General features: G+C 41.1%; 1 protein-coding gene across 1 annotated transcript; it reads left to right on the top strand.

Moving 5' to 3' along the window:
- Positions 1–6,520: 6,520 nt before the first annotated feature.
- On the top strand, positions 6,521–12,170 carry MTFP1 (mitochondrial fission process 1). Its single transcript, XM_075213110.1, has 4 exons — positions 6,521–6,990; positions 8,764–8,891; positions 9,090–9,322; positions 11,816–12,170. The coding sequence occupies exons 1-4, from the start codon at positions 6,918–6,920 to the stop codon at positions 11,898–11,900; spliced, it is 519 nt and encodes a 172-aa protein (XP_075069211.1). The 5' UTR covers positions 6,521–6,917; the 3' UTR covers positions 11,901–12,170.
- Positions 12,171–12,186: the final 16 nt, after the last annotated feature.

Genomic DNA, 12,186 nt, shown 5'->3' with positions numbered 1-12,186 from the left:
GCTAAACGTCATGATTACCAACAGTTGTATAGTGAGTAACCCTGAACTGTCTGGCATGATATAGCAAATAATCGGTGCTGGTATTGCAGACGACAACATAGTAAAGAACAAATCGGTCTAGATTTGCCAAAGTAAAGTGATTATGATGTGCCTGGCCTCTAGCTATTCTCATCTTCACACTTGGTTTGCGAATTGTAAATTACTGTTTAAAAAAAAAAAAAAAGCATGGAAAAATAGCGCTTGTATGCAGACCTGTACTCATCTCAAGATGCCTCCACATCAGTAGCATATGTGCCTGGTTCACAATACATTATCATCAAAGAGTATTTGCACCTGGCAGAGTTGGTTGCAAATTGGGAGTAAATTACTCTTGGAAAAAAAAAAAATGCATGGAAAAAGAATATCTGTAAAATACTTACAAACCTGTCCCCAATACTTGCAAAAGATACGCCTCCTAACAGGCATATACGTGTGTTTCTGCAGGTCTGCATGAGCCGCATTTGCGTGAATACGTCTTTACCGTACTCGCCCAACGTTAGAATGCACCGTCCTGTGCTTGTCCCCCCAGGCGGTAACAAGTGTCAGATACGCTTTGATTTACAAGATACGATACACAAATTGGTGTAAGTCCCACTATTCATCAGCTCCTTGGTATATTGCAGTATTGCTTGATTTGTCTTTTTTTTTTACAATAGATTTGCTGCAAAAATTGCCATGTCTTCACATCCCACCTTTTTTTATTTAAGTCTATATTGTAATAATTCCAAAACCCACTGTTTCTGTACTTGTTATTAACCATGTAGGTGTTGAAATACCCAGGCCGAACATTGGTTGTTCTATTCTTTACAATGCACTGAGGCAAAAAAAATGTTTTCCTCTACTTGTCATTGCCTATCTTAAGTGTACAAATATTATTATAATTTATATGGCGCCATAATGGTTCCTCAGTGCCTTACAGTAAAAAAGGAACAACAATATAACAGGGTAAGAGTCTGAGCGTACGGGGGGGGAGTATTCTAGAGCTGGGGAGGGGGAAGGGAGAAGTCTTGGAGGAGGGACTGGGATGAGGTTACCAGAGGGGAGGGGAGAGGTGGCGACAGTCATTGAATGTTAAGATTGGGAATATGTAGGGTGATGAGGTTGGAGATGTAGGGATGGGAGGAGTGGGTGAGGGTGAGCAATTTGAATCGGATTCTATAGGGGAACGTGAGCCAGTGTATGGTTTGGCAGAGAGGATAGACAGAAGTGGAGTGGCGAGAGAGAAACATCAATTTTGCCATAGCGTTGAGGGTAGATTGAAGAGGAGAGAGGCTGGTGAGGGGGAGGCTGGACAGGAGAAGGTTGCAATAATGGTTACAATAATGGAGGCAAGACATCACTAGAGAGTGAATGAGAGTTTTGGTGGCATTGAGGGAGAGAAAGAGTCTGATCCTGGCAATATTCCGAAGATGGAATCAGCAGGATTGAGCGAGGGATTGGATATGGGGGGGGGACAGGTGTTAATGAGAGGGAGATCCTGGAGGGAAGGAAGATGATGAGTTGAGAAGACTATGTTGAGTTTGAGAAACATCCAGAAGAAAATGAGAGAGAGGAGATATGTGGAAAAGAGGTAGGTTTTGGGTGTCATCAGTGTAGAGGTGATACTGGACACAAAGAGCTGACAAAAGCCAAAGGGTAGGAGGGTACAGAGAGAAGAGCAGGGGGCAAAGGATGGAGCCATAAGTGAAAGGTGAAGGGGGTACCAGAGAAGATCGGTTGGAGAGGTAGGGAGTAAACCAAGAGAGGACAGTCATAAAGGCCAATTAAATGAATGGAGTGCAGTAGGAGAGGATGGGTCTACAGTCTCAAAGTCAGCAGAGAGGTCCAGGAGGATAAGCAGAGAAAAGTGGCCCTTGGACATGGTTGATCATTGGGCACTTTGGCAAGGGGGGTTTCTGTAGAATGGAGGGGTTGGAAGCCAGTTTGGAGAGGGTTGAGGGGGGAGCAATTGTAGAGGTAGCTAGTGAGGCTGTTGTAGACAAACCGCTCAAGGCTTTTGGAAGATAAGGGGAGGAGAGAAATATGGCATTAGAAATAAAGGCAGGGTCAAGAGTGCTGTTTTTTTGTGAATAGGAGACACTAGGGCTTGTCTGTATGAAGAGGGGATGATGCCAGTGAAGAGGGATAGGTAGAAAAGGAGGGTGAGGTGGAGGCAGGTGTCAGGGGAGATGGAGCAGAGTGGGTGAGGGGGGATGGAATCAAGGGGCTAGGTTGAGGGGGAGAGAATAGAAGAAGAGAGTGGACATCATTGCCCGTGGCTGTGTGAAAGAAGCACATGAATGGAGGAGGTGGGAGCAGGGTTCTTGGCAGGAGATTTCATGTCTGATGGTATCAGTTTTGGAGGTGAAAAAAAAAAAAAAGAGGCCAGTGGTGTTGAGGGATTTGAAAGTGATGAAGGCGGAGGTTGGAAGACAGGGAGGAGATCCTCCCAGTCTTCCAACTTGAAGGAAGTCGATCCTTCAAGTTTCTAGAAATCCTTCTAGAAACTTGAAGGATTGTTTGGCAAGAGAGAAGGCAGAGTTGAAGGAGGAGAGAATGAACTTGAAGCAGTGTGAGAGCATTTTTGTAGGAACCAGGTCCGTTTGGAGTGTCAAAGTTGAGGTCTGGGGTGCGAGAGGTTGACTGGCGTGGCAAAGGCAGCAGAGTTAAGAGCAGGGGTGAGGGTGATGTTATAGAGGGGGACTGCCTGGGGCAGCCAAGGGAAGTTATTGGGGAGAGAAGTGCTTCAAGTGAGGTAAAGGAGTGTCGAGGGGAAGACAGAAAAGGGGAGTTGAGGATTGAAAAGCGAAGCACAGGGACAGGGGGGAAGAGTAAGTAGGATGTTAGGGATAAACAGGGTCAGGGAAGGGAGGTGAGGGAGAGGATGATGTAGTGGTAGAGAGTTGGGAGGGCGAGGTGGTGTGCAAAGTAGGGGGAACAACAGGCAGGGGCCCAGATTGACTGAGGAAAAAGGGGGGGGGCGCTGATGATCTTGGCCACAAACTGTTTCTCATTCACAAAAAGTCTGTAAAGCAGACCAACTTTGTGTCCATGATCAGTAGGGAGACATGCGGAACAGGCAGTTGTACCCCTGCTTACCTTACCACGGCACTTTAGGGTTCCTGGTGGCTAACCTCTCCTCCAGAAACAGCCATCATACTTCACGTGGCCGCAGATAGTATGATCCCTCCCTCCCTTCCCCTTTGTGTGCCCGTATCCTCTTAACATGGGACTCACTTCATATGACAGTCGCCCTGTCACATGTGTGCAAGTTGCAAGAGAAGCAGACAGAAGACTGCCCCTCCAGCACAGTGCAGATGGAAAAAATGGAAGTATGAAGGAAGGGGAGGTGAGGGTGGAATCTAATTATGTGATGGTGGGTGCTATTAATTTATTTGTGGGGTGATGGTGAGGCTACTTAATTTAATAGTGGGGGCTATTAATTTAAGGTGGGGAAATGGAACCTTTAATTTAATGCTGGGGTGGTTTCGTGGCTATTAACTGGATGTGGGGCTGGGTTTGCAGAGAAGAAGAGTTATTTATTAAATGTGAATACAAATTATTTAACTTGGGAAATGGGTGTAAGTGATCTTGCGTTATGCCTTAATTGCGCACGGTATCTTCTTATTCTGTTCTTACATACACTCGTTCACTTGCACTTTTATACACTTTTCCTTAAATATTGCTGCCTTGTTCAGTCCTTTCACCATGCTAAATAACACTAAAGCCTTTCAGAATTACTTCACAATATATATCCGTTAGAATTAGCCAATACTCACAACATATATATGTATTCAAATTAAAGTATTTTACTGTTAACACAGAAAACATTGCACTTATAGTTCATACATATATTACAATATTGTTCAAAATAATAGCGTAGTATACCAATATCATTATAAAATCAACCCTATGTTCACCGCCTAATCCCTATGCAATTTGCCCAATCCTGCACTATTTATTTACACATATCTTTAATAAGGTTTGGTATTTATAATATTGATTTAACTGTTCCAGATAATGTAGAGCAAGCAATAGTTAGAGTAATAGTAAGATCAGATAGATAGTTAAATGAGTATTATAAGTAGTTGGGGCAGTAGTTATATACATTTATTTATATATAGATAGATAAATATGATACTTCAATTACCTATCTGTAGTATAGTGGATTTTCTGTAGTGCAGGGAGATCCCTAATACATATATGATAAATAAATATTATCACCACATTCACCACACACGGATGCTGTTTGTGTGGGCCAGGGGTGATGATGACATCAAACTTGGCCGCAAATCCCCACTGGCAGCGCATGCGCTGGCATTGGCACATGCGCTGTGTGTCAGTGTCCATGCACGTGCCGGAGCAGCATGCGCACTAGACACACTTGCACCATACTTCATGTGCACTAGCAGCCCTCTCTTTACAATGGGAAATCGGTATATGTATTAAATGTAAATGGTATTAACTTATTTATGGGGCTGCTTGGAGGGAGGGAAAGTTTCATTTATTAAGTGGAAATACTATTTATTTTAATGCTGGGGGGGAAATAGGTCTATACAATTAAATGTGAATACTATTCATTTAACATTGGGGCTGGTTACAGGGAGTGTGGCCTAATTATTAAATGTGGGTTCTATTGATTTAAAGCTGGGGCTTTCTATATTTCATCATTCCGCACATGCCCCCTTTTCACCAGTGAGCCCCATATTACCTTCTTTTTACCTGATTCTCCCCCATTAGTTCCAGCTACACGGTAAAAGGAAAATTTGCACCAGCCCGACCTAAACTGCTGCCGTCACATGACCTGGTAGTGTTATAATGATGTCTGAAGGTATTTTAACTAAAAGGAATTTAGCGTCTACCCTTCAATTATGACGAGGCTGAAGTTAGCTTCTTATTCGGCCAGCTTCTTATTAACGTCTTATTCATCCTCCAGCTTCTTATTCAGAAAAGCTTATTTTTAAAGGATTAAATCAAGTTGGATCACTGATTTCACATCAGATTAAAACTAAAGGGGGTCCCTTATACAAACTGCAATAGTATTTAGCCTGACCCAACAAGGTTTTGGGCATGAAATCAGGTGCCAAAGTCACCATATTTTATAATACTGAATAAGTAGCTGCAGTTTTGCAAGGGTTAAATGCTGTTGGGCCACCAATTTGACAGTGGGAATCAACACAGGGTGGTCAGTTACATATAAACCACCTGTCTTTTGCCTGGCCCAACACTGTTTTGAGCATGACATTTTTGCCACCTGATTGCATGTCCAAAACAGTGTGAAGCTGGCGTACATTATCATAATTGAAAAGTTTCAGAGCTGGACAGCGCATGTGTGGAAGGATCACATGATCCCTCCCTGTCACTCACCGCTCTCTGCAACTGTATAGTGCAGAGATGTTTGTGCGCATGCCCGAGGATTTCAGTCGGCGTATGCGCACTGGAGTGAGAAGAGGACCCCTGTGGATCTCATACTAAAGAGGCAGTGGTATGTTTTCCACTTCACAGGAACAGCAGTTTTTCGGAACCACTGCTCCTGTGTTACTTTTTTTTCATAATTATGAGAAATAGTTTAATCCTTAGCGATGCGATAAGGATTGAAAACTATTTTTCATTTTATGCGGTGGTTGATAAATGTGCCCCTTAATCCTTTAACAATAAGTTTTTCTGAATAAGAAGCTGGAGCATGAATAAGAAGTGAATAAGAAGCTGGAGCATGAATAACAAGTGAATAAGAAGCTGGAGCATGAATAAGAAGCTGGAGCATGAATAAGAAGCTGGAGCATGAATAAGAAGTTGGAGCATGAATAAGAAGTTGGAGCATGAATAAGAAGTTGGAGCATGAATAAGAAGTTGGAGCATGCATAAGAAGTTAGAGCATGAATAAGAAGTGAATAAGAAGTTGGAGCATGAATAACAAGTGAATAAGAAGCTGGAGCATGAATAAGAAGTGAATAAGAAGCTGGAGCATGAATAACAAGTGAATAAGAAGCTGGAGCATGAATAACAAGTGAATAAGAAGCTGGAGCATGAATAACAAGTAAATAAGAAGCTGGAGCATGAATAACAAGTGAATAAGAAGCTGGAGCATGAATAAGAAGCTGGAGCATGGATAACAAGTGAATAAGAAGCTGGAGCATGGATAACAAGTGAATAAGAAGCTGGAGCATGGATAACAAGTGAATAAGAAGCTGGAGCATGAATAAGAAGTTGGAGCATGAATAACAAGTAAATAAGAAGCTGGAGCATCATTAACAAGTGAATAAGAAGCTGAGGCATGAATAACAAGTGAATAAGAAGCTGGAGCATCATTAACAAGTGAATAAGAAGCTGAGGCATGAATAACAAGTGAATAAGACTCTAACTTCAGCCTCATCAATTATGTCGGTCTTTCAAATCAGGCGCCTCAGGCTCGGCGAGTCACATGACTCTGTCCGTGGCTATTCATTGGGTGAAATTGGACAGCGCACTGTTGGGAACGTCTAACAAAAACTAATCAGGAGATGTAACGCAGACACGGACGGCGCACTGATAACAGTAGTGTAATACTGTCACCCAGGACTCAGCTACTAACAGTACCATCACATCGCCGCTGGTGTGCTACGAATACTACCAGGGGTGTTATGTAACTGCACCCTTGATATGTTAGTATTGTTGTATCTCAGCATGTGCATGAGATGGCTCCCCGGGTATTACCTGGTCTAACAGAGCTCTAAACCCCTGCGTACACTTCTACTCTTTACATCATTTATTACCCAGCAACCCAGAGTGTTTGTTTGTGTGGAGCTAGTGCTGCTACCTCTATATGATCTTGTGTCACTATCCCTGACTGTAGTGTCCTGTTCCTGGCTGCGGCTGCACATAGTAATCAGTAAGTCACGAACTCCGTTCAACCAGCAGTCATGGCTCATCACCCCCAGTCCAGCGCAGCCTCCCAGCCAGACCTGTACAGAGACACGTGGGTCCGCTACCTGGGTGAGTGAGTGCTGGTCACGGCTGACATATACTAGGACTGAGGTCACCTTTACTAGGAGTCCTAAGAGAACAGGACGATGTACTGTAACTTGTGACCTTCAAGCTAACAGTAAAGTACATAGCAGATGGATTCTAGGACTGTTTTTATAAATGCACAGTGCTGACATTGTATGAATTCTGCTGGTAAGATGAAAGTAATGTATCGGACATGAGTTTTGGTGCGCACAAGCGTACTCCACTATACTGGTCAGTGCAAAGTTTTTCTGAGTGGCTGAGTGTAGATTAAGAGTATAATGCAAAGTTGCATTTTTTTTTATTTTTTTTTAAATATCTGCAAGTTCTGCTGCGACATAGAAAGTTTGTAAAACCTTTTATGTGTGTGCAGGGAGTATATAGCTAGCTATCGAATGTGAGTCTTTAAATGGATTTATCTGCTGAAAGTGACTTCTAATTACTGTAAAAGATCTCAAATTCTGGTGTAAGAAAAGCCTAGATTTTCATATTTAATCAGATTGAGGTATTTTTGTATAACCCCTGTAAATAATAACTTTTTTTTGTTCCATTACACTTTGACCAGATGCATAATCTAATTTCAGAAATGACACTTTGTTAAAATACATACACTAGCCACACCTTCCATAAGCATACATGGACTTTGATCAATGCACTGGTGCAAATTTACATGTGCTCCATGTTCATTTCTCACTAAATGTAAAATAAATGAATAAATCAGTTTTGCTCACGCACAGAAGCATTTACACCATGTACACAAACTTTAAAAGGGACCCTCCACACTAATGCTTCCAATAGGGGTAAGGGTCTTTAACCCGTCTTTTCCCGCGCTCTTGGGGAAGGGATGGTGTCTTTGAAAGTGGGATCTGCTGGAGCATTCTGTAGATCTTCCCTACATCTTTGGAGAGCAATATGTAGCATATTTTTACATAGTGCTGCGTGTTGTACCTTCCACATCACATTTAAATGGATTAAGTCCGGCGTCACTACAGATGGATTATGACCCACAAGATAGGCTCCCATTGCAAAACTTTTGTGAGATACCAGTAATTAATATTTTAATATTAAATTATAAAAAGTACCTGATTTCTTGTCAGTCATATATATATATATATATATTTTTTTTTTAAATATACTTCACTTGTATTTCCTTTCAATTAATTTAGTGTTTGGCTGCCCTAACAGTATTTACAGGCAGAGTTATGGCTGCTGTAAAGTGCCTTGTGCCATAGTACTTGTTAAAAACACTGGAAATGGTTATTGCTGTAGAAAATACATTTCTCAAGTAATATTAATGAGCTTTTACAGCAGGTGCAACAACAGAGGTCACTGGTCTGATGTGTAAACACACCTTACGATTGGCTATGTTAATTCATGCTTCCCAAAGATTTTCAGACTTTGGTTCGTAGTTGAAACATGTTTAAGAGTCTCATGTCATGGCCATAATCACTCATTCTTGTACTCTAATGAAGTCACACACTACGGTAGGTAGAATAAGGGCGCTGCACTGTGGTCCGGTTTCTATTCCCCAGAGAGTTGGGAGTTTGTATGCATTTTTTAAAAAACAAAACCACAGTTTAAATAGCCTACAATAAGCAGAGAGACATTGCAACATTCTGAGGAGAGTCTCTAACCAACATCTCTTCTCTATTTAGTACAAGAGGCGTAGTAAAAATAATTAAGACATTAGCTCATGGTCTGCATGATTATTTTGTGCATTGTGTTGGAAGATATATATATTTTTTTTATTTTATACATCAGGCTACGCCAATGAAGTTGGGGAGTCATTTCGTGCCTTGGTGCCTAAAGTTGTTGTTTGGGCCACCTATGGAGTCTCTACGGCCTATGTAACTGCAGACGCTGCAGATAAAGGACAGAAGGCAGCAGAGGTATGTTTATGTCCGAGTTATAAAATTATCTATTCCCAAGACACCTTGCGGAAAATTGATTCTGCTCCTAAGTAGTAAAATGCCACCAAACACTCAGAGGTCCTCTTTGTCATTTAAAGTAGATCAAATGCTGCCACACATTGTCCTGGTTTTGCATTTGTTGGAATGTGAAAAAACCTGTGCACGACTATTTTTTAGGCAAACAGAGATGGTCCTGGTCGGAGAGCAGATATCACAGTGGCCGTAGTAGATACTTTTGTCTGGCAAGCTCTTGCCTCTGTGGCTATTCCCGGATTTACCATAAACAGACTGTGTGCTGGTTCGCTTTACATGATGGGGCGTATTACTCGCTGGCCTCTTCCGGTACGCAAGTGGACTACTACTGCAATTGGACTCGCTGCTATTCCGGTCATTATAAAGCCCATAGACAGGTTGGTGTTATTTTTATTTTATATATGAAACAGGATCTTAGCTACAGTTTTCAGGTTGTGTCTTCTAGCTCTTACGGTAGAAGCCCTGCCACTAGGTTAGACATATGTTTGTGTTACATGCAGGAACTCAGCATTATGTAATTAATGTTCTAGAGTAGCACAACAGAAAAATACCAATATAGAGCAGATGCCCATAGCTTCTTCTTCTTATTGTTGGTATAGGCTGCTGAAAGTGCATGGAGGACTATATTGCCACCCTCCAAAGAGGCTTGATTCTAGAAGGCCCATAACATTATCACTGCCTGGCCCATAAACCTGAAGGGGAGGGAAACTTACTCATGAGACAGCATACTGCCCTACCACCATGTGGTGTATATAACAAAGATGGATCCTCTGAAGAAAGCAGTAGCTTGGAGAACTGTTCACTTTTTGGGATGTATTGCTTGCTATCAAGAGCCAAATGATCTGGTGGTAATCGAAAGAACTATTACCAAGCAGGATACCTACAGGAAACACCAATTAGGAAAAAAAATAAATACATTAATCTAAACAGACTTACTTACAAAGCGGCGCTGCACATTTTTGATTGCTGACTGCAGGTAATGCCAGACACAGACCTCTACAGCAGTTCTGCATCACTGAACAGTGTGACCTAGATAACTGTTCCTTTAAAGGGGCAAAGTCGGGACCCTGCAGGTTAAGTGTTCAGAGGTCTGTGTTCGAAATTACTTGCGGTCAGCATCATCCAGCCAGCGGAAATGTACAACGTTGCATTTTAGGTAAGTCTGTTTTAGATTAATGTAGTTTTTCTAATCAGTGTTTCTTTGTAGGTATCCTGGTTGTTGGGGTTGTGGTACTTGGAGAAACGTACCCAACACAAATGATCACAAAGAGCAGCTGTTCTCATGCCAGCACAAGATAGTACTGTGAAATTATGTTCCAATACAAGAAAAGCTTGGTTAGCTCAGCCACTTCCTTTACTAGTTTCATACCTGAACACTGTCTGATTTATAATGCCGTTTCATATGTACATAGTATTAAAGAAACCATCCTAAAAACCCCACAGACTACTCATGACAATCTATTATTTAGAGCTGTAAATTGTATAGATCTGTTCGTTCTCAAAAAGAAAAAAATATTGAGACCATTTGTCCATGATTAAAATGTTCAAGATGATGTATAACAACTATAGATAATGACAATTAGTAACAACATTCTAGTGTAATGTGTGTTTTTATTTAAACAAAATCTATGTGTCTAAATCATTTGTTATAAGAGTATCGCAAGATCCAAAAATAACTACGATTCTGCCCGCAAGTAAAAATACCATATATTACATTCCAGCAAATGGACCCCTTGGTGCTTTTTTTTTGCTCCTATTCCTTATTTATAGATCTTTTTCTGTGTAATTGCTTAGTTTTAGCCCTTTTAGATTTCATTATCCTGAATTATTAAATACACATTTCACTACCTCTCAGTGTTTCTTCTTCAGACCAGAAACTGTCCAGTTGGAACATCAGTAAATAATTGCAGAGGATGACAATTCTCTGGCCTTCAATATTTTTCATGATATCAATATGGGCAAAAACTCTGAATAAAATTCTTTAAAATTGAAGTATTAGATTTAAAAAAAAAAAACATCTGCTCAAATGCTAAACACATTTCTTAACTAAAATGTATATATTTTATACACACCCCTCAACTTCAGTGTTTTCCTTGGATTAGTTCTCAATTAAACTTTTAGGTACATCTTTCTTATGTTCATCCAAGAACTATATAGCAACAAATTTAGTTAAATCCAGCATGAAGATAGACATAACCCAACCTCATTTACTTACTCAGACATTTAGTAAAGAGACACTTTAAGACTACATATAAAACCAGCATTAGGGGAGGAAATTCAGTTAGCCGCAGAGTGTCTCAAGGACATTAGATTCACTTTGTGGCAGAAATTTGATAGAGATGAGGAAAAATGAGTGAAGATTTCTACCATAATTGTGGTGCACACACATTGGTGACATCACCAGTAATTGAATTCCCCCTTAGACTCCCATGAAGCATGCTTTGAGGATTGAAACTAGTACAGTAATTTAGTGCCCTAACCTACTTTTTAGCACCAATAAAGTAGGTGACAAACTTTGCCTTAGTCCCCCATACTGGTACGAGTGATGCTACTACATTTGGACACGTTCCACAGAGAAGCAGCTACAGTTTTTCGGCACTAGAGATCAGCACATACATTGGACCAAGTTCACACTCACCATAGCAGGAGTGAAACCAGGAGCTGGCGTTATCACCTCTCTGCTGCAGTAACATGCTTTCAATAGCTAAAAAAGGAGCAGGTACCAGGACCTGGCCCCAGTACGGCTTTGTTGTGGTAGAAAGCGAAGATCACCACCCAGAACAGAACACCCATCCACTTGTGTTACTATTTCACACAATATATGTATGCTTAAATAAAAATGTAATATTTGTCTGCAATTCTCCCCCTAGATCTGTGGACTTTCTGCTAGACTCGAGCCTTCGCAAGTTCTATGGCACTCAGGCTAATAAACCGGACGAGTCTGAAACAAAATGAGGCTCTACTTAAAATATTCAGTTGAAGATCAGTGCTACCCCAAGAATGACCGGATCAGACAGAACATTAACTGTGAACTGAGGACATGTTCAAAAAATACAACTGCATGAGCCCAATTCTGAAACTAGTGAAAAGCAGATGCAAGTAAACATTAACGGGTACAACAGCACATATTTAGAGCATTAGCTCATCACTGATGGGATGTGTGCAAGGAGGAATCATTGTTCAAGGTGGAAGTGATTGGAAATAAAGTTCTCTCTAGGATATTTATGTAGCTCTAGGGACT

Source organism: Mixophyes fleayi, chromosome 1, assembly GCF_038048845.1.
Source record: "Mixophyes fleayi isolate aMixFle1 chromosome 1, aMixFle1.hap1, whole genome shotgun sequence".
In the NCBI taxonomy this organism is placed as follows: domain Eukaryota; kingdom Metazoa; phylum Chordata; class Amphibia; order Anura; family Limnodynastidae; genus Mixophyes; species Mixophyes fleayi.
This window is presented reverse-complemented; position numbering and strand designations above follow the sequence as displayed.

Excerpts from the sequence above, each read along its gene's own strand:
- MTFP1 (XM_075213110.1), top strand. The coding sequence starts at position 6,918 with ATGGCTCATCACCCCCAGTCCAGCGCAGCCTCCCAGCCAGACCTGTAC. Across the intron at positions 6,991-8,763 it reads CACGTGGGTCCGCTACCTGG|GCTACGCCAATGAAGTTGGG; the intron begins GTGAGTGAGTGC and ends TTTATACATCAG. Across the intron at positions 8,892-9,089 it reads AAGGACAGAAGGCAGCAGAG|GCAAACAGAGATGGTCCTGG; the intron begins GTATGTTTATGT and ends ACTATTTTTTAG.